Raw genomic sequence first — 22,308 nt, 5'->3', positions numbered from 1 at the left:
GACATAGCCATAAATGTGAATGCTTAATATATTAAAATACAAAGTCTTAGATCATATTAAAGTAGAAAATTTAATGATTTTCTACTTTATAAGAGACATATGTAAAACTGTGACAATGGGCTTAAAAATTTAGCAAAATATCAAAAGTACAAGTCAAAATATAGTACAGATGACACTTTTATTATGAAGTTAAGTTACAAGGTAAAATTATAGGTAACAACATTGTATAATACTTTTGGAGCTGAATGATGTAACAATAGTTTTTAATTGTGCAAAATAATGTTCTAAAGTGTTCTCAAATACACAACAATCCTTGAGAAGGTTGGTATTAAATATATACTTCATAAACTTTTACTATGAATAAAGCAACTTTTACAACTATTGAAGGAATGTAAAGTAAAGCATATCTGTACATACCTCCATTTAGGATTCATTTTCCAAGCTCCACTTCCCAAAGGGCATGAATATTAGAATCTGAGTGCTTACTTCCTTAGTTGGCTGGGTAGTTGATGAGCAGTCTGGAGACAGACCTCCTGCTTGGAGAATTGTAGGACATTTGATTCACCCAGACTTACAGTAAGCACTCAGAAATGTGGTTGGGTTGTTATCAGTTACTCACACCCAGGCCCAGGCAGGCACATGGCTAGAAACTCCAGAATGCTGGGAGACAACTGGAGGGTATGAAAACCTCCTAATGTAAAAAGGTTTCTCTGAGGTCTTGGTGGGCTCCTCACTTAATTTTATATATATATATATATATATATATATATATAGTGATAATTGGAAGCTGGGTACCTTCATAAGGACATGAAAATCAGGGAAATTTGCACGTCTTACTGGGAACACTGCATCCTTTGCTCTGTAGGTGTGTTATATCCACAGTCTGTCTGTTGGCCTCTTTCCATCCATGATATCACCATCACTCCTGTCACCTTGTGGGTAGAAAGTCAGGTCGTGGATACTCTAGATAGTAGAGGACCCAGGCTAGAGCAAATCTACATGTGAACAGCTGCCAAAGTGCCATCTCTTTTCTCTGTTCTGGAAATTTTGTTCCTATTCCTTATAGTGCTTGATACTATTGCAAAGACCTGGACAAGAGCTCATGCAAGCATTATTGAGAGTGAAGTATATAGAAGTGGAAAAGTGGTATATGTCTGGCCCCAGAAGAAGCAGAGGAGAGTTTGGGATATTTTAATTCTGAGGGGTCCATGGTCTGTTTAGGTTCAGCTCAGTGTGTGTCTTCCATGGAATCATATTTTACCCCTTACTCTCATATCTGCCAGGTCCTGAAGAGACATATCTCACAAGAATATATTAATGTGCAATACCTATTAGAGTTTTGTTAGAAATTCAGATGTTAATCTCCTTTCAACTGTTTCTTTCCCATTTTATTCTTTTATATATATATATTTTTTCAGCATACATACCATGGACTTTTTGAATCCCTTTTCAGTATTGCCTTTGTGCCAAATGGTAAAAAATTAACCTAAGAACCCCCCCCGAAAAGTACTAAAATGCTCCCAATGTAGATTATTAATGATTTTAATCTGTTAATATTTAAAGGTCAATGATTTTAACCTCATTACTACTAGATTAAAGACGTGACAACATACTTCAGGTTGTTACGTGAGTTGGCTAATAAAATCTTCCTGAAGTTCTGAAGAACTTGCTTCTCCTAAGTTAGTGATAGCTTCACAGTTGGCCCAGCCATGCTTTGCCTCATTGTTGTTTTCACATAGCATTTTTTCTCTCTCCTTTCAGGTAGAAATTGAGAAGCTGGATTACCATCATTATCTGCCTCTGTTTTTTGATGGGCTCTGTGAAATGACATTTCCCTATGAATTTTTTGCTCGGCAAGGAATCCACGACATGCTGGAACACGGGGGGAACAAGATTCTTCCTGTCATTCCACAGCTCATTATCCCGATAAAAAGTAAGTGAACAGGTAAAAAAGCATCACTCACTTTATATGGTGCCACTTTTTGACAACTTGCTAATTAAGCAATAAAACACAACAGACTGAGGCTATCCCCAGGTTTTGCAATAATTTTTATAAATTGACTTATGGGGCCAAACATCCCAAATCTCCTAATATATCCCATCATTGATACTGCGGTGCAGCTTAGCGACATAAATAAACTAAATTGCATGGGGTTTACACTAACTTAAAATGTTTCATAGTAAAGACATAAGCATTAACATTAATTGGTACATTCATAAGTAAAGTGTATAATATACAATACAAACACAATTATATTTAGTATCTTTTATGCAGCAGAATTCATAATTTTAAGAAAAAAATCTGGAATGGAGAAAAGATCAATGTAATTAAATACTTGAACTTTTTGTCTACAGTGGATTATCTGGGGGGGTCCCTTGAGTAATCCTGTCACTGGCTTTATCTGTTTGTCTATAAAATGAGATTGTGCTTCCTTTTTGTGGCCAATTTATTCTGGCCTGAGTCCCTACAGACTAGTTGGCTGAGAGCACCCCTTTAAAAGTGTTTCTGAGAAAAACAAATACTGTACGCTAACACATATATATGGAATCTAAAAAACAAACAAAAATGGTTCTGAAGAACCTAGGGGCAGGACAGGAATAAAGACGCAGATGTAGAGAATGGACTTGAGGACATGGGGAGGGGGAAGGGTAAGCTGGGATGAAGTGAGAGAGTGGCATGGACATATATACACTACTAAATGTAAAATAGAGAGCTAGTGGGAAGCAGCCGCATAGCACAGGGAGATCAGTTCGGTGCTTTGTGACCACCTAGAGGGGTGGGATAGGGAGAGTGGGAGGGAGACACAAGAGGGAGGAGATACGGGGGTATATGTATATGTATAGCTGATTCACTTTGTTATAAAGAAGAAACTAACAAAAATAAATAAATAAGTAAATCCAGGAGAGAGAAAGAATTGAGGTGAAGGACAGATGAAGATGTATGGCAAAATGTTGATAACTGTTAAAGTTGGGTGATGGGTATGTGGGTTCATCATTCTCTTTACTTTTGTATATGTATTTGAAAATTCCCATATTAAAAAGTTTTAAGAAAAAAATAAAAGTGTTTTCTGAGATGTTCATTGTCCAGTGCAATGGCATCTCATGGCCCCCAGACAAGACTCTTAGCCACTTCCAGTCCAGTCTCCTCACCTAGCTGCCATCCTGCTGATGGCCCTTGAAATAGAGCCACCCTACAGTGACGAGATTCCAGGAGGGGGTTCCGGCCTCTTCTCAAGTCCAAATGGCCAGGACTGGCCCCCTCTGCTATCCCCTTAAGCCCCCAGACTCTGCCTGCCCCAGAGTTGCTGACCTGCACTGTTGCTGCTGCTTCAGCTTTTGTCACTGCTGCTGATTGAAAAGCAGAGGTTGGTGCCTCTGAGCAGGTCATGGGCAGAGGAAATCCCACCCTTTCCCAGCCAGAGCTGCCCCAGGCATTTTACCCACTGGCTCGGGGCCCAAACACCCCATGGCTTCAGAGGAATGAGCAGGTCCCTGCTTCCCCACCCCAAGTTCCACTCACTCCCAACTCCAGGATGGACTGCTGCCCAGGATGATTGACGGTACATCTGCTTAGTCTCCTAGGATACAGGGGAACCCCATCCTCACTGTCTCAGAGGTAGTCTTGCCATATGGTTTGGCCAAAACAAGAACAAAATAGTTCAACATTGGGTCATTTCCCACAGACTGGATTACTTAATCTGATCCGTGGTCCCTAGTTTATTGATTCGAATTAAGTGTCATTAGAGTTCTAGAATTTTGGCAGTTCTTCCGTCACTGTAAATTGAGTCAACTTTAAAATTTGCTCTCATGTCTTTGAGATTTCTGTAAGAGATATGTAACTGACCACTTCCAATTTCCACCAAGACATAGAAAGTGAAACCAAACAAGAGGACAGTGATACCTGCTGTGAAAAGCAATGTGGAAAGAAAAACGACTCTTCAAAAGCGACTTTATTAAAAACCAATTTTCCTTTCCCCTCATGCATCAGCTGAGTGAAGGGCTAATCTTTAAAGGCCTTCAGGAAGGATATATAATACTGAGTTATATTAAAACCTTTTCCAAATGTGATTTATTCTTTCTAACAAGTCATAATTTTTGAATATGTTAAATTCTAGTAAAAATGCTACATTTTCTAAAGATGATGCACAAGTTTTATCGATAAACAAAAAAGCCCAGAACATTCTCCCCAGGAACTATCTGGAGAGCACATTATCCTTTTGTCCTGCACCCATCCGAACAGCAGCAATACCGGAAGTCTGTTCTTTTCTTTACAATAAATTGTTCATTTTGGGATCCCTGCCTTCTCAGGAGTCTCTCCCTCATAGCCCCACTGAAAACACTGAAGGGCAGAAAGAGAACTTCTAAGAAATATTTTGATTATACCACTTACAATTAAAACAGTCCAAATTAGAGTATTGTAGGCCAAGGTGGATTGATTTTCAATTTTATTTGATTTAAGTATTTTGAAGATACTTAAATGAGTTAAGAGAGAAGTGATGTGTTCTAAGGACACATCCAAGAGGTCATTTGCTGATGAGTGAAAACATTAAGGACTCAGTAAACATGATCTGTCAGGGAATAGTAACTATGTATGAATTTGATCATTTACAGTTCCAGAAGCAATGAAAGTTTCTCTTGGTAGATATCCTAGTTTGCCTTCCTGGGCTTCTGCTATTATACACTGATCCTGAATCTTCTAACTCAGCTTGCTTCTTCTCATTCTGTCTACATCACTGAAAGCCAAACTTTACTTAGCAAAGAATAGTGATTAACTATGCAAGATAATGCATGGTTCCAGCACAGTGTGAAAAGTATTACATACATAAACTACATTTTTCAGGTGGAATTCTGGAAGGGAGCTAGTTGATCCAGAAGCGGACTGATACACATAATTGGCATAACATATAACAGCTGTGTGTACCTTATTTTCAAAAGGTACTATTAGTAAAATTTTGGCTCATTCCAGGGGCAAAAGTTAACCTCACCATCACCAGCTAGCAGTTCTTTAACATCTTTTCTTGAATTCTAATTCATCGATAATTAATATCTCTGAAGGCAAAGCAAAATATATAAACTCCCTGTGGAGCTGTGAATGGGATTACCTGCCTATCTATTTCTGGAATCTGGAGTTTATTTCAACTAAATGGAAGGTTGATAATACTGGAATGAGAAATGGACACATTCAGTGGTTCTACGATTTCTAACATAAAAAGAGATAAGAAGACCCTTTACTTTCTGCTTCTCTCCTTGGCTCACGACCCCAAGTGGGGTCATCGAGTAATAACGGGAACAGTGCACATTTAACACATTGTTCCATTTCTGTTGCTTCATGGCATCACTACAGGTCCTCCTCTTCCTCTCCCACTTTCTTATTTACACCTTCTTGAGTTATTCTGGGTCAGAAACTACAAAAAAATCCCAGTATAAAGTAGTCAGCATTGGCAATGGAGTACTGATTGCTGAGAGCAACAGCAGAACGTTGTAGGTGAGGATGAGATGAGAGGGACCGTGTGAGCAATCCAAACTGTGGATTTTAGACTTCTGTCCACTCCATCCAGTGAGGAGAACACAAATCCATCAAAATCCAGCAGAGCAATCCCAGGAAGAAGTCACTGGAAGCTTTGCCTATCGAAAGCAGAAGGGGATTCCCATAGCAGCCAGGAGGATAGGAGGTGCCAAGAGCAACCTGCAGAGTCTGGGTTTAGCGCTCTCTCTCCTCCATAAAAGCAAGAACAATAACAATAACCCAGCCACACGGGGCCATTCAAAACAAGTTGCTACACACAGGGGAGAAAATATCATGAATAGTCAGAGGAAAACTGTACCTCAACAACGTTTTGCATAGGATCCAGAAGAAACTTGTAGAAACGTGTTTGACATCCTCAGCATTCAGGAAGATACAGCCTCTATGAAACAGAAGCAGAAAGTTACAAGAGGAAACCAGACTCACATGAAAATAAGCCAGTGCTGACTGAGAAAAGGGAAACTAAAAATGTCAGAGCAGGATTAATGTCCCCCCAGAGGCACAGAGGACAATCAACTGCACAACCTGGAATTGTAAATGTAGCCCATCTCCCTCAGAAAAGACAAGAATAAAAAAGAAGGTGAGGAAGGACTATAAAATGGAGAACATAGGACACAAGCAGGAGCTAAAAGTTATAGGGGCTCCCAAGAGGAATCATCAAAACAACAGGAATAGAAATGGTACTGGCAGAAGGAATTGAAAGAAATTTTCAGACATGAAAAATATCCCTTATTTTGCAGGTAGAAAATGCTCATTACAAGGAAAAACATCTGGACAGGGAAAAAAGTGGTACACACCAAGAAATAAAAATAACTGGGGCTAAGACACTTTTCGTAAGAGTAAATTCCAGACAGCAATGAGAATTGGAGGAGAATCACCTTATGCACATGTCATCCCTGTCATATGAGTAGCAAGACATGATGTGATAAACTGAATGAAAATTGGTTTAAAAAAAGAAGGAAGGAGGAGAAGAAAGAGAAGGAGGAGAAGGAGAAGAGAAAGAAGACTCACAGACCCAGTGAGCATAATGCCCACCTGCCCTTCGTACAAAGGGTTACTGTGGATGTGCTCCAGCTCTCAGAGAGTAAAGCCAAGATAAGAACCCCAAAATGAGGATTCATAGTTTGAAAAGCAAGTTGCATTAAGAGCCACTAAATCTAGAGTTAAGTGTAAATAGTTGATGGAAAAGAGTTTCAAAACTGCAAGAAATGTCAAAGCATCATTTTGCAGTAATGTGGCAAAAATAATTCAGAGAAATTGGATATAAACCTTCAAAGTCAATGGAGAAGATAAAAGTATTTAAAACAGAGTCTATATATTAAAAGAATGAAACTGAATAGGCAGCAAGGAAGTGCTGAGCCAAAAGCTCAAAATAAGGTGAAAATGTGAAATCAAATGTATCAACTATGAAAATTAACTTTCAGATTGGTTTGTGAAAAACAAAATCTGAATATAAACTCTCTCTCTATATATAAAAACAAAATAATACTTAAACATTTAAAAAATAAAAGCTGTATTGGGGAAAATGAAGAAAAAGAAGGCAGGAGTAGTTATTCAATTTTAGAAAAGTAGAATTTAATGGAAAGAAGTTTTATGTGTGTAAAGAGGATCAATTTCTATTGATAAAAATGTTCACAGTAAAGATGTTATTGTCATGACCCTCTGTGCAGTGCAAACCATGGCATCATGTTTTAGAACAACAATCAGCTGCTATACTGATATTTTTTGCCTCTAGAATAAGAGTAAACCTCTTGATTGAGAGACAGTAAGATGCTGGTCCTTCCTCCACTGCCTGACCTTGGGGCCTAAAATCTACATATAGTCTTTACCAACCCAAGGGGACAGCTTGCTGTCTAAAGCACCAATTCCCAAACTTCACTGTGCACACAAATCATCTCCAGACCCCAGTAAAATGTAGGTTCCACATCAGTAGATATGAAGTGACCTGAGATGCTGCAATTCTAAGAAGCCCCCAGTTAATGCTGCTGCTGCAAGGTCAGGACAAGGGTGACCAGGCCGAGATTAGGCTGGGACTCCTCAGACCCTCCCACAAGATCCTGGGCATGAGAGCAAGGTGGGGAATTAGCTGGTGGAAAATAGATGAATGATCATTTCTCTTATATGTAATAAACCCAAAGACACTGCTTCATTCATAATGTGACTAATTAGAGAAATGTAAGTTTCAGTTTTTAGGCCTTAAAAGTAACCATTAATAGATTAAAATAGGTGGTATATCAGATGAAGTACTAGGGAAAGAGAACTGAAACACTGTCAATAAGGAAACAATGTTAAAAAAAAGACAAGGGAGATTGCAAAAAAAAAAAGAAAACTAATGAGATGACAAAAGGAAAGCTAAATTATCTGTGATGATCACAAGTAAATGGGAGAAATAATCACTAATCACAAGAAAAAAGCTTTGGTGTGGAAACTTCTTTGAGAGGTTGTTCCCACTGATCGTTCCCAACAATATGGTTCTGATGAGAGCTGCCAGTCACCGAGAAATGGTCAGAATCTGGCTCTCTTACCCAAACTTGCCTTCTTTCCCACTCCACGCTTCCAATATAGTTATATGCAGTTTTGGATAAATCAATAATCAGTTGTTACACTATTGTGATGACATAAATACTGTTCACTGCAAATCACACAATTACTATGATTGCATTTCTTTCTTAGGCAACTTGTTTTTCTTAGCATTGAAAATTGCCTCTCATTTTGTTTGCTTGTTTCGTATATACTTACTATTTCTTTTCAAATATTTCAGGATCTAGCAAATGAATATTATTTTCCAGATGTTCAGAGCATCGGACAACTCATCACTTTTCTTTCTTTTCCTGGAGATACCCCTTGCACCCTCCCTCTTTCTGCTACTTCTCCTTACTCCTCTTTCATGTTTGACCTCTTTTTTTCCTTTGCTGTTTGTCCTATTTTCCTCATTTTTAAAGTGCACATCTTCCAGTAGTTTCTTGTTAGTACATGAAAGGTATATTTTTCAGGCCTTGCTTATCTGAAAATTCTACCATCACACTGTTTATTAGTTTGGCTCCACTGAAAATCATTTTCATCCAGAATTTTGAGGTCACGTCTCTGCTGCCTCCCAGGTTCTTACATTGCTTAGAAAATCTTGATGCCACTTGAGTTTCCAGCCATTTGCCTGTGGCTTGTTTCCCCTAGTCTCTGAAAGCTTTCTGGTTCTTCTCTTTATTGCTGGTAATATGAAATTTCATGTTGATATGCTTTGATATGGCTGTGTTTTCATTAATTGTCCTGGAAAATTTCAATTTAGAGACATATGTCTTCCAGCACTAGAAACTTTTCATGCATTATTCCTTTAATAATGTTCTCCCTCTATTTTCTCTTACTTCTCTGTCTGTAATTCCTGCTACTAATATATTGCACCCTGTGGGCTGTTTCTCGAATTTCTTTATCCTTTTGCTCATATCATCCAACTCTGTCTTAGTTCTACTTCATGGGAAATTTCCTTGACATTATCTTCCAAAAATATGATTGAATAATTTGTTAATTATCATAATTTTATTTTAATCTCATTGTTCTTTTAAAATAGTATTTTGTTCCCTTCTTTTATGAACACATTATGCTCATTCTCTTATCTCTCCATGAATATTTACTATAGATTTGTAGGATTTGGGTGTTTGTGTATTTGCTTTTTGCTTTCTGACTCATTATATCCTTCCTTCCCTCATTCAGTAACAATTACCTTCCTCTTTACTAGATTTTAAGACTTTCCCAATCCTGCATATAGATCAACAGGATAGTGTACTAGTGTACTAGCTGTGAGCATAGACTATGGAATCAGACTGCTCACCTTCTAATCCTGGCTGCACTGTTTAGTTGCCACGTGATCTGAGGTGAGTTGCTTTACTCCATGTTACACTGTTGCCTGTTCTATAAAATGGGGATAATATTATGCATTTATATTTTCTCTCTAATTTATTGTCAGCCAGTGGTTTCTCTATTTTATGTTTAGTATTTTTTAAAAGTCTCACCTTGTTTCTATTCAACTTTATGGTTTATAAATTTTTAATTTTTTTATTGAAGTATAGTTGATTTGCAATATTGTATTAGTTTCAGGTGTACAACATAATGATTCAATATTTTTATAGATTATACTCTATTTCAAGTTGTTATAAAAGATTGGCTATACTCCCTGTGCTGTACATTATATCCTTGTAGCTTATTTATTTTATACATAGTAGTTTGTACCTCTTAATCCAATACCTCTATCTCGCCCCTCCCCCTTCACTCTCCCCATTGGTAGCCACTAGTTTGTCCTCTATATCTGTGAGTCTGTTTCTGTTTTGTTACATTCATTCTTTTGTTTTATTTTTTAGATTCCACGTATAAGTAATAACATACAGGATGTCTTTTGCTGACTTATTTCACTAAGCATAATACCATCTATGTCCATTCATGTTGTTGCAAATGGCAGAATTTTATTCTTTTTATGGCTGAGTAATATTCCATTCTGTATGTGTGTATATATATACTGTGTGTATATATATTGTATACACACATGTATATATATATCACATCTTCTTCAAGGCAGTTGATTTATCTGTTTTCCTTAAGATTTTTGTTTGTTTTGCTTTTGTATCATTTTACATTAAAAGCATACTTTTATTTTTATTGTTTCTCTTTTGGTATTCACAGCATGTAAAGCTATGACTTTGCTTCTGTGTACAATTTTGAATTAATTCTATTTATTTTTATATGTATGTTTCTCCTTGTCACTATATTATAGTTTGTATTTATAGTTTTGATGATTCATTTGAACAAAATAATACATTAAAATTTACAAATATTTAGAGATTTTTTTTTCATGATCATTTTATTTATATTTATTGCTCTGTGGCAAAAGAATGTAGCTTCTCCTCTATTTACATTTTTTTGGGAATTTACTGAGGCTCTTATTAGGCTATAGGAATGCTCAGTTATTGTCATCAGGGAGGCTGAAAAGAAAGTGAATCCTGTCTATGATATAGATCTTAATATATATTTATTCTATCATGTGCTTCAAATAATTTATATATTATTTTCTCTTTCACAATTTGTGAGGTCAAAGACAGAAAATTATGCTAAAGTTTTGCACTACAAAAGCAAGGAAACCACCATATGTCTTGGAAGCCTTCAGTGGGCTAGGCGCTTTCCTGGAATCATATTATTCAATCCAGCTACTATAATCCTCATTTCACAGGTGACAAAACTGAGGCATGTAAAATTTAAGAAAAACATCCATGTCATACAGTTGCCAAATGGTAGAATCAAGATTTGAATCATATCTGGATCTCCTGAGCTGCTTCTCTTCTTTACAAAATTTAGGGCTGCATCTATCACTGCAAATGACTTTTTTTAGGCACATGTAGAATATTTACAAAAATTAACCATATCCTAGGCCATAAAACAAGTCTCAAAAAATATCAAAGCATGGAATTCATACAAAGTATATTGTGCAACTAAGATGCAATTTATGTTAGAAATCAATTTTTTAAAGCAATGACTAAAACATTCCCATATATTTTGAAATTGACATATACTTTTACATACCTCATGGGTCAAATAAGAAATTCTAATGAAATTATGAAGTATTTTAACTGCACAATAATGAAAATATCACATAAATTACATATTAAAAACTTACCAAAAATATTACAAAAAATTACATTAAAATATTTATCACATATGACATGTAAAGCAGTGTTTAGAGGAAAATATGTAGCCTTAAACATGGTATCAAAAAGAAAAAAAGGGAAAAATAGTAAATGAAGTATCCATCTCAATAAATGACAGGAAGAACAGTAAAAGAAAGTCAAAGGAAGAATAAATTATTAGTATAAAAGCAAAATAAAATAAAAATAGAAAACAACCATGCAAATGAGAGCATCAAAAACCAAATGTTGTTTGGTTTCTTGAAATGATTAATAAAATTGATAAACATTTGTAAAAGCTTATAAATGAAACGCAAAAATAACCAATATCAGAAATGGAAAAGGAAATGTTATACAGACCCTACAGACATTTATAGGATATCTTGATAGGATATTATAAACAACTTTATCCCTAAAACTTTGAAATTTCAATGAAATGGTCAAATTTTTGGAATATATAATGTACAAAATTGACACCAGAGAAATAGAAAATAAGTTAAAGTACAAATAGTAGTATAACAAGTGAAGAAATTAAGTTAGTAATTAAAATTCCTCATACAGAGATAACTCAAGGCTCACATAGCCTCACTGGTTAGACTTAGGGAAAAAATAATGTAAATCTTGCACAGATTTTCTCAGACAATGAAAATAGAGAATATAGACTCCAACTCATTTTATGGTGCAACATAAACTTGATACCAGCAAGGACATTACAAGAAATTACAAGAAGGAATCTTCCAGGACAATCTCATTCATGAATATCAATGAAAAATTTCTGAACAAAATTACTAGCAAACTGAATCCATCGATATATAAAAATGATAATTTCTCATGACAAAGTTTGTTTTATTTCAGGAAGATAAGATTGGCTTAACATTAGAAAAATCAGATAATGCCATTTACATTTGTGTATTAAGGGCTAAAAATCAGGTGATCATCTCAAACGATGGTAAAAAGCATTTGGTAAAATTCAACACCCATTTCTATTTTTAAAACAAACTAAGGATAGAAGGGAGTTCTCTTAATATGATAAAAGGAATTTTTTTCAATCAGAGCAGGCTAGGTTATATTGAAAGAACAACCAATCTCCAAAATCAAAAGTTTAAAACAATAGTGACTTTAAAAAGTTCTGTTTCTCATATCTGCTATACACCTATTGCAGGTTAATGGGGGAGGTGGGGTGTTCTGTTAACCATAGTTGCTTAGGGGCCAGAATGTATAATCCTACCATGGACATTATGACTAATATATCATAGAGTCTCTGGATTCTGTTATATTCTTTTGAAGAGTGTCAGTTCTAATTCTAATTTAGCAGTTAACCTGCTAAACACAGACTCTAAACTTTGTCTCCCCTGTGGTGAACAGGAAGCTAAGTTCTTTCATCTTCAGTTCTTTCACCTTCCAGCCTCTGCTTATCATCTGGGCCTACTGAGATCTCTCTCATGTGTGTAATCCTTAGAGATCAGCTAAGGTAGAGTTTTCTTGCAGGTTTTTTGTTTACCTCATCTGTGGCTCTCTACCTTCCAGGATCCCCCCCTCTAATTTTTTACATACTCTGCCAGCCCAAAACTCTGTTCTCTGATACCTCAATTAAATATACCTTCTACCTCCTTCTGCCTCAGGACACACACCTTAGTTTTTGGAGGCAAAAAGTTTTCAACTCAAAATCTTACCTAGTACACTTCCATCTTGCAAGGACAGACTCCCATCCAGCTTCTGCCCACTTTCCATTCTTTGGCATGGCATTCAAGGATTCCCATTAAATATCTGGCTGCAGATTATGTTTCTGACTTAATATCTTACTCTTTCCCCTCATGCACCCAATGCTCTAGCCAAATGGATTGTGCTGTAGAACTTGTCTTGCCCTTTTCTACTTTGCTCTTCGGGGCATACCCATTCCCACACATCCTCAAATGCCTAAACGTTAAGGAAGCTTCAAAACCCACTTCCAACAGGAATTGTCCTGGAGAGCCTCTTCTGATTGCCCTCTCCCTCCCTACCCTCAACTCCAGTCCTCTCCCCACTCTGCCTTCCTATTCTCACAGAACTTTGAATTTTTCTCTCTTACGTCACTTAGAATATAATGTTAGAAAGTGATATGTCCCCACAGCATCTAATGTACTGGCTAGTACACAGTAGATGCATCAAAATATTTGCATAATCTATTTAATCAGGTACATAGCTGCTATCCATACTGAAATTTGTATAGGTGTCATGATCGAAAGTGTGAAGTGGCCATTTAGGCTTGCCACTGTACTGCATATTATATAAAAACTACCTTGTAAGAATCTCTAATATGAAACCGCAAATAAAGCGTATAATGATATAATGCTTTCCACTTATTGGAGAAATTATTTAAGTAGTGAGAGTAATTGTTTATTCATCTACATTCTCTCGTGTGACTCTTTTTGTTTATGAGCAGTAACATACATTTGTGAGATGGTGTACTAGGAGGCAAGGTGACCTGGCTAAAGAATTACAAAAATATCACTGATCTACAAATAGGTCATAAAACAGTGGCCTCATTAGGAGAGCTCTAATGAGTTGAGGTCACCCAGCTATAAAGGACAAACATACACAGACACAGCTGAAGCAATTTAAACAATACCATTTTCAAAAGCAAAATGGTATTTTTAAAGAATACCCAGTAGAAAAAAATATACCAAGTAAGAATAAAACATGCGAATCTGTATCACGATACAAAAATTGTTTTGAGAATTCTATTTAATTAGAAGGGAACAAGTCCAATTGAACTGCATTATTCTTTATGATCTAATAATTTTACTTATATCACTTGAAATTTTCCAGGTAAATTATTTTAAAGGTGTTAAAAAGTAATAATTTTTAATTTAAGAAGAAAATATATTATTTGTTCTAAAAATATGGCAAAAATTCATGTATTACTTAGGATTATTTTGGTTACAAGACAGAAAAAGAAAACTAATTCAAAGCTTCATAAAGAATTAGGTTTGCTTAATAATTCACATAACTGAACAATCCAGGGTCTCATTTCGGGCTTGATTTAATCTGGTGGCTTGCCAGTGTCACTCTTGTTCTGTTTTATGCATGGTCATCTTAAAGCTGGCTCCCTTTTTGGCCTCAGGATGCTCCAATCCTGGAACTACATGCTTACTAATTTATACCTGTAGAAAGGAACAAGTGCCATTGTCCTTTAATTCCCAGAAAAAATAAAAGTCAGAGGTGCACTGTGATTGTACCACATGTACCAGCTTAGAACTATCGCCAAGGGGGATGGAACACACTGACTCAGTTAACCCAGATCATGTAACGTACCCATAGTACAGGTTAGTGGAAGTGAAAAGAGGTAGCGTCTCAAAACACAGTGAATTCTATAGCAGAGATATTTACTGCACACCAAACATCTATCCCCTCCTTAGCATTTCTCAGTTATGCAGTTATGTGGACCGTGGGACTAACTCTGCCGACGGGCTGTGAATGGAAGAAACGAGATGTGCGTTCCCTTCAAACCAAACATTTCAGAGCCAGTGCACAGTCCCCTCTCCTCCTCACCCCCCATGTTGACGTGAACTGGGTATCTACTATGAATGAGAAATGGTCCTTTTCTGTGTGAAGCCGCTTAGATTTTAGGCTTAGTCTATTACTACAGCAAACTTTACCCCTACTGACCAATTGATATTCCCAAATGAGAATTCATAGCTATTGAGGTCAATGGAATCTGGAATCTTAAAGCTTGAAACATCCATTTTCTGAGGAAGCTTCAGTAGGTGGTGCTAAAGACCATGTTTCTCTGTCCTCTCAGGATTAGTGTGGCCACTGGAGAAGCCATGGAGCTGGTTTCTGGGTTCTAGTGCTTGCTCTACCATTTTCTATAAATTAGTCCATCTCCTTGAGTTTGGGAGATTAGTCCTCATCTCCAAAACAAGGGAATTAATACATACCCCAGATAGCTGTTGTGATCATTAAGGGAGGTCGTGTAGAGATGCCCAGGTCAGGTGATAAGCAGGTTCTTAATAAATGTCATGTTGAATATGAGCAGTCATAGCCAGGTGGGGCTGTAAAAACCAGCTACCTGATGGAGGCTGCTTTCTCCTTTCCTCTCTGTCCATTTCTCTCACACTCGATCTGTCAGTTGCCTACTGCCTTTAATTCCCTAAAAGAGAAAGCCATAATATAAAAACTGGTGTCCCTCTACATGATGTCCTATACATAAATAATGTATTAGTGGATGCAAGATGATAGCAATCTGAGGCAGAGACTAGACATTCTCAGAAGTATTTAAACAGTTACCCGGTCACTTGCCAGAGGAAAAATTCCTTCTGGATCTGTGAGGGTGAATAAAAATCAGGCCTATCCCTGTATGAATAGGGAAAAAGACTCAGAGTGATCCAAAATAAAAACAATGAGAATGGAGATTACAGCTGTCCATGCCAGAAAAACACAATAGAATAAAAGAGAGAAAGAGCTAACAATAGCATTATTGCATTTTCAAACTGAGTTCACCACATATTGGCTGTCCCTTTCCCATTCTCAAATAAAGAAGCAAATTCTATCACTCTTCCTGTATAGTGTGGTAATTCAGAACAGGGGCTGTGAAGTCAGACTATCTGGTCAAAATTCTAACTCTGCCACATACCAGCTATCAGACAAGTTAATCACTTTGGGACTCAATTTATAAAACTGAGGTGAGAATGGCACCCAACTTATGGTTAGTTTAGTGATTAAATGAGATAATACATTTCAAGCTCTTAGCAGAGGATGTAGTGGGTGATAAATTTTATCATCATTATCATCACCATCATCATCATTCTCTGTCTGGATTATGACAACAGATTTTGGACACCCAGGCTAAAATCTCCTATTGTTAACTTCCTCCTTCCACATGAGAGCTGAACTCTAGTCAAGGAATAACACTACTGCAGAGTGTTGCTTGCTTTTTCAGAAGATGCCAGGAAACCCAGCTTCATCAGGATGACTTGTTCCCCAAGAGCAAACCACTTAAGCTCAGGTCCCAACAGGTGTCTGTTTTGCTCAAAGTCCACGCTAGAACCTGTGTTCACTGTGCAGCACTCAACATTCCTCCTGAGCAGGCTCCAAGTCTGGCCCTGTTGTCCACCAGGATCTGGTGGGATGCTGGGAAGAAGTGGGGTCTAACCATATGAGCACAGGCCTTGGGCTCGTGCAAACCAGACCCCAGCTGGTCATTAACTAGCTGTGTGGTTTTGGTAAATTAATTATTTCATCTTTCCCAGGGGGTTATAAAACCAACTGCTCAGGCATTGTGTAAGGACTGACAGATCATACAGGTAGGAAGTTTAGCACAGTGCCAGATCAAGGTGGTAATAATAGTAAATTATTATTTTTACCTCCTTGGTGTACCTTCATGGCCATGTCTTTACAGACTTCCCAACTTTGGGTCATCAAAAAATTGATAGATTTGGATTTTATAACTTTCATCCAAGTTACAATAAAAATGTTAGATGGAAACTGGACTAGGTCAAGTATGGACCACTGCAGTATTCCAGTAAGGACTCTGCAGGTCGATACCAAACCACCAAGGCATATTACTGAAATTCAGTTATTTACACAGTAAGGAAAAAAGAAAAAGCCCAACTCTTCAACCATTTCTGTATCTTGCCTACAAGAGAGTTCTTGCCAGATGCCTTGCAATATAGTCTGTTTGTGATCTTTTATGAGTAAACTTGTTAGAATGCATGAGGTAAGCCTGGCCTGACATTCCAAAAAGCTCACTCTGGCTCCTAGAAATCACACTGTTGTCCTAGGAGCTCTCAAATCACTTGCTTAAATAATCAGTCCTAGAATTTTACCAGGTATTGATGTCAAGCTTAGCAGTGAGTAGTTTTTCAAATTCCTTCTTTGGGGAGGAAAGGGCAGCTCCTTTTTGGAAAGTGATGTATTTACCCATCTTCTATTTTGTAGCACAGCTCTCAACTTTCTTGTTTTGTGAAAAGCCTGTGTGTACTGTATCCTTCTTCAGAGTCCACTGCTTCTGTTATCTTAAAGCTGGAGCAAACTTAGACACCTTTTCTCAACCAGATGAAAAAACATAACCGCAATTTTTAGAAGCAGTGCCTGCTTGTCCAGCACATTGTCACTTGGTTTTACTCTGAGAATGGCACCAAGGCTGGCTAACTGCTTCCTTTGCTCATCATTCCATCTGTCACCCAACTCCTTCAAGCTGAACTGAGCCAGTAGTGTAGGGACAGGGGAGCAGGGTGCTCCAAAGAGACAAATCCTCCTCTGCTTTCTGACAAAGCAGGGTACTGATAAGTTTACTCTCAGTTACTCTTAGAGGCTTCAGTATGTATGAGAGCAAAAACAGGCCCAACCTTGGTTGCAACAAGATTGAAGAAGAGTGTGTTGAATGACATTGTTCCTCAGGTTCCTTTATGTCTAGAAAGTTGTGAGTACTAAATAGATCATGCTACTGACTATAATGTTGAGACCATTTTGGTAACTGAATACTGTCATTTATTTAAGCAAGTAATATTAACTGTGTATCTATCTTTAAAACTAAGTGTTTAATGGAAAGAAAGACCAGACACTGTCACTGACTACTAAGCTGCATTCTATGGTCCTGAAGTCAGAATATATTCTTGTCTATCAAAAGACAGAAAAAGTTAACCACTTGTAATAACAAAGCTTTGATGGAAAAGTCTGAATTTTGCATAAAGATAATTCCTTTCTGTATGAGATGAGAGAAAAATGATGCTTTTTTAATATAACACTCATTGGAGAACAATGAATTGAAGAAAAATGGTAACAATTATGATAGGCTTACTCCATGTACATAATAGCTAAGCTAAGTCTCTGACACTTTAATTGAGAACTTAGGCCACGTCATATTTATTTGTATAGCAATTGAGTTCTGTTTTGGAAAGAGAATAATTTCTACAATTTTGAAACCTAAATTTGGTTTGAAAACATATTTTGAATTCATTATATTCAGAAAACTAAAAATGTGTATGGTTAGTGCCCCTTGACTAGCAAAATTTATATTCATTTCAGTCTAATTCGACTAACATGATACTGGGTGCAGCAGTCTCAATTATTAATTAAATATTTCAACATCAGAAAAAAATAATACTTAAAATACTTTAAGACATCTATAATAGGCAAATTCATAGAAACAGAATGTAGATTATAGGTTACCAAGGGCTCAAGGGAAAGTGAGTGGGGAGGGTTTTTTTTAAAAGAGGTATAGAGTTTCTGTTTTGTGTGATGGAAAATTTTGGAAATAGTTAGTGGTGATAATTGTACAATACAGTGAATGTAACTAATGCCACTGAACTGTACACTTAAAAATGGTTAAATAACATTTTATATTATATATATTTTACACAGTAAATTGAAAAATATATCATTTAAGATATCAAAATAAATAAAAACGATTTAGACGCTAGTAAACCTAACAAAAGTATACAGAATCTACTTGAAAAATACTATAAAGCTTTTCCGAGGAGTTTAATAAAAAACAAGAACAGTTGAAGAGATACATGTTCCTAACTGGAAAGATGGCCATTTCCTCCAAATTACTCTCTAAATTTATTGGAAATTTTATCAAAGTGCCAAGCATACTTTTTAACCTGACTAAATTATTCTAAATTTTCTCTCAAAATGTAAATAGTTAAGAATAATCAAGAAAATATTGAGAAAGAATAAGGAGACAGGGCCAGAATTCTGCTACATTAAAACATATAAATTATAATCATGAAGAATAATATTTTAGGGAAATATGGAAGGTACATTGATTTTTTTAAAAAAAGCAGTGTAAAAAAAAAGGTATTTTTTAATAGAATAAAATCCAGTGTCTATATATGCCAGTGGATAAGATAGTCTCTATTGTATCTGAGCTTATAAATCTCCAATATTTACTGTGTTTACATTCTATTTCAAAATGAGAGCAGAGTGAAAATACACTTTGTAACCTTCTTCTTTACTCACCTGTATCTTATAAACATTTTCCTATTTTAAAAATATTTTCTATTATATGACTTTAATAGCTATAATTTTCCATTGTATAGGTATACCAGATTTTACTTAAATAAGCCAGTGTTTGGGGGAACATTTAGATGGTTTCTAATTATAAGTAATACTATTGCTACATCCTATCCTATAACTCTTTCTGCACAGCTGCATACTTCCTTTGACTAAATGCCCAGAAGTAAAATTGCTGGGTCAAGTGTTGCATGCATGTTGCTATAGAACGATTGTGGTGGTTTACAATATGGTACCTAGGAGAGTGCCTCTTTTCCCAGACCTGTTTCCATACTGAGTATTAAATTTTCAAAAACTTTTTGTTAATATGATATTCAAAATTATAGAGTAGTGTTTCATTTCATTTGATTATCAATGAAGTTGAAAACTCTACAATAGAAATTGTTCACTTGTATTTATTAATTTGTGTATTGTCTATTTATATTATATGCCCATTTTTTAAATTAGCAGTTTCAATCTTTTGTGGTACTATTTGTGTATCAAGGATATTAACATGTATACCATATGTCAAAAATATTTTTTAGAATTTATTGTTTGCTTTTACGTTCTGTTTGGTGCATCCAATTTTAAAAGAAGTAGAAATATTTCCATCTATTCCTGATTCCACAGTAGTGAATCATAATCTAATAGTAGAAAATGTTCTCACTTTGCAAAAAATCATAGCAATAATGGAATTTATGCTTGAGAAAATCATACATGTAACTTACAACCATCTAAGATGAATGTTTTACTACTTCGACTTTAAATTATTTTTTCCTTATTCTTCAACAATTTCTATACATCTGGAACCTCTATCTTGTTGATTATACTTGAAAGCAGTAAGCAATACAATAGAAATCTAATTTTCTGAATATAAAGGTTCCCCTGGTTGATCTATAATGTCAGTAGATTTCTCATGTTAGACCCTTTTCAAAACCTTAAATCTTGAGTTCAGAGTCCTCACTTAAATCTTGACAATTGCTTTCAGGCCCATCAACACAAGAATAAACACATTTCTTCTCTTTCAGCTATAGAATCATATTCTCTTTATATCTGTTAACATACTTTTTCAAAAGAAAAGAACTTTGTTTCAAAACAAAAAAAAAACCTCTTTTTTATTTAGTTCTACTGGGACAGTAAGAACAAAAATACTTCCAACTTAATGGTATATCTTAATTCCCTAAGAATGAGGAACAAAAATAGAACTGAGGAACTGAAGTGGAAATGGGCAATATAAAAAAAATCCCTCTAAGATGAAGTTAAGGGGCTTTTCTAGTGCATACCATGGCTCTATTTCACAGCTACTGCAGAAGTTTTAGAGCCAGTCCCTGGTCATTTAGGATGCCTCAGGGTTCCATTTTAGATGTCATTAAGAGTAACAGTTGAAGCATTTTACTTGTCAGTCTTTGTCATTTCAATAACATTTTTCACAATCATGTTAATTCAATCGGTGTTGCGATGAGATAAAATAATTATTTCTTAATAGCTATTATTACTATCCATGGTGAGCGAGATTATTAATTTATCCCCAGGCAATCAATTAGCCATATGTACAGGGATAAACCTAATCAACAAAAGTTCGATGTTATTATTACTCATATATATAAAAAGGTTTACTCCTTAATGTATTCTATATGACAAGACTCTTCTCTAACATTGGTAGTAGATGAGCATATCTTAGCCTGTTTTATTGCAAGCTTTGGCATATATACTCTAAAAGAGGGCACTTGACAAGCCAGCATTCAGTAGGTGCTACAGCCACCAATATCTTTTCTGCAGTCACCAGATGGGCTCTATACATGCTCAGATAGCTATCTCTTCTAATACTTTCAATAGGTTCTCCTACTTGTGACTTTATAGTGTCAACAGAAAGGCTTTCTTGAAAAAAAAAAAAAAAACCACAAAATGGAATGAAATTATATACACTCAATTTTATTTATTTTAATATATAAAAAATTAAAACAACAAACTCATGTAATTCTGTTTCGATGTCTAATCTTTCCTGACTAAGCAGTTTATAAAACATTTAGCTGGATGTGGCTGTGAGTCCTTTTTAAGAAGTGGGGTGGGATAGAGGGACGAATAGTAAGAAAAGGCAGAAACCCAGGATTTTACACATCTGGTTCTATTTGGCTGATAAGACAAGACAGGACCTAGGGATCTTTTAGCTTGGGGAAAAGTACTATGCCTCACTCTCCTTTTATGTACATCTACACATACTCACATCCTTCTTCCCACCATTTCTGAATGATCCCAAGGAAAACACATACACAATGATAAAAGCATTTGGAAGACTGCTTCTTTGCTGTCTTGGGCTTTGTTCTCACACTGCTAAGTAGAATTTTATCCCTATGAGCTGGAGTAGACCTTATAAAAGAAGTCCTTTATCCAAGAGGGGGCAATCTAGCATGCTGTTCCCTCTCCTTCATCCTAATAACATCTACTCGTCCCTTAGGTCCTTACCTGTGTCTGGGAGCCTTCCCTGCTTGGTACGCTGGGCTGAATGCCTTTTGGATTTGCTGTTTAAATACCATATCCTTCTTATGAAATCTCAACACACTTGTAGTATTTGTTCAATATCTTCTTCCATACTATATTGTAAGCCCCAAGGGGCTGAGTACTATAACTGTCTTGTTCACTTCTATATCTCCAATTCTTAAAACAATAACTGGTGCATAATGCATTCTCAATAAATATTTGGTGAACGAGGATGAAGTAAACTAATATATGTAAAGTGCTCAGTTTAATTCCTGGCAGATAGAGGTGCCCAATACATGTTAGCTACTAGTATATGAACCATCACACAGATCTGTGCAGTACCAAACCCTAAACATGTTGAGCTTCATTGGTAGATGTTTTGAAAGAATGTCCACTGCCCATAATACTCAGAATGATATTTCTGCAGGCTCCCAGTTCTCTTCTGTCAAACGAAGTTGCGTCAGTAAAGCAGGGATCAATAACCTCTGGCTTCCTAAAAAGACAAAACAATTTTAGCTTGGATAAGACCAGAAGAAAGGACCCCCACTACCACTACAAAACACTCTACCTGACCTTCTCCCTCTCCAACTTCCCGTGGTTCTCTGAAGCTCTGCTCTTGAGCATCTCATTGCTACAGCTTTTAGGCTAAATTACAGCATTCTATTT

General features: G+C 36.2%; 1 protein-coding gene across 2 annotated transcripts in view; it reads left to right on the top strand.

The window, feature by feature from the left end:
• The window catches only part of PACRG (parkin coregulated), a 513,584-nt gene that overhangs the window by 278,606 nt on the left and 212,670 nt on the right, over positions 1 to 22,308 (top strand). For both annotated transcript variants that reach the window (XM_067701607.1, XM_067701606.1), the window contains exon 3: positions 1,762 to 1,933. In XM_067701607.1, coding sequence (XP_067557708.1) covers positions 1,762 to 1,933 — 172 coding nt within the window. The remainder of the gene's footprint in view (positions 1 to 1,761; positions 1,934 to 22,308) is intronic.

The sequence above is a fragment of the Pseudorca crassidens genome, chromosome 13, assembly GCF_039906515.1.
Source record: "Pseudorca crassidens isolate mPseCra1 chromosome 13, mPseCra1.hap1, whole genome shotgun sequence".
Lineage (NCBI taxonomy): Eukaryota > Metazoa > Chordata > Mammalia > Artiodactyla > Delphinidae > Pseudorca > Pseudorca crassidens.
Note: the sequence above shows the minus strand (reverse complement) of the source record. Positions and strands in the feature narration are given on the sequence as shown.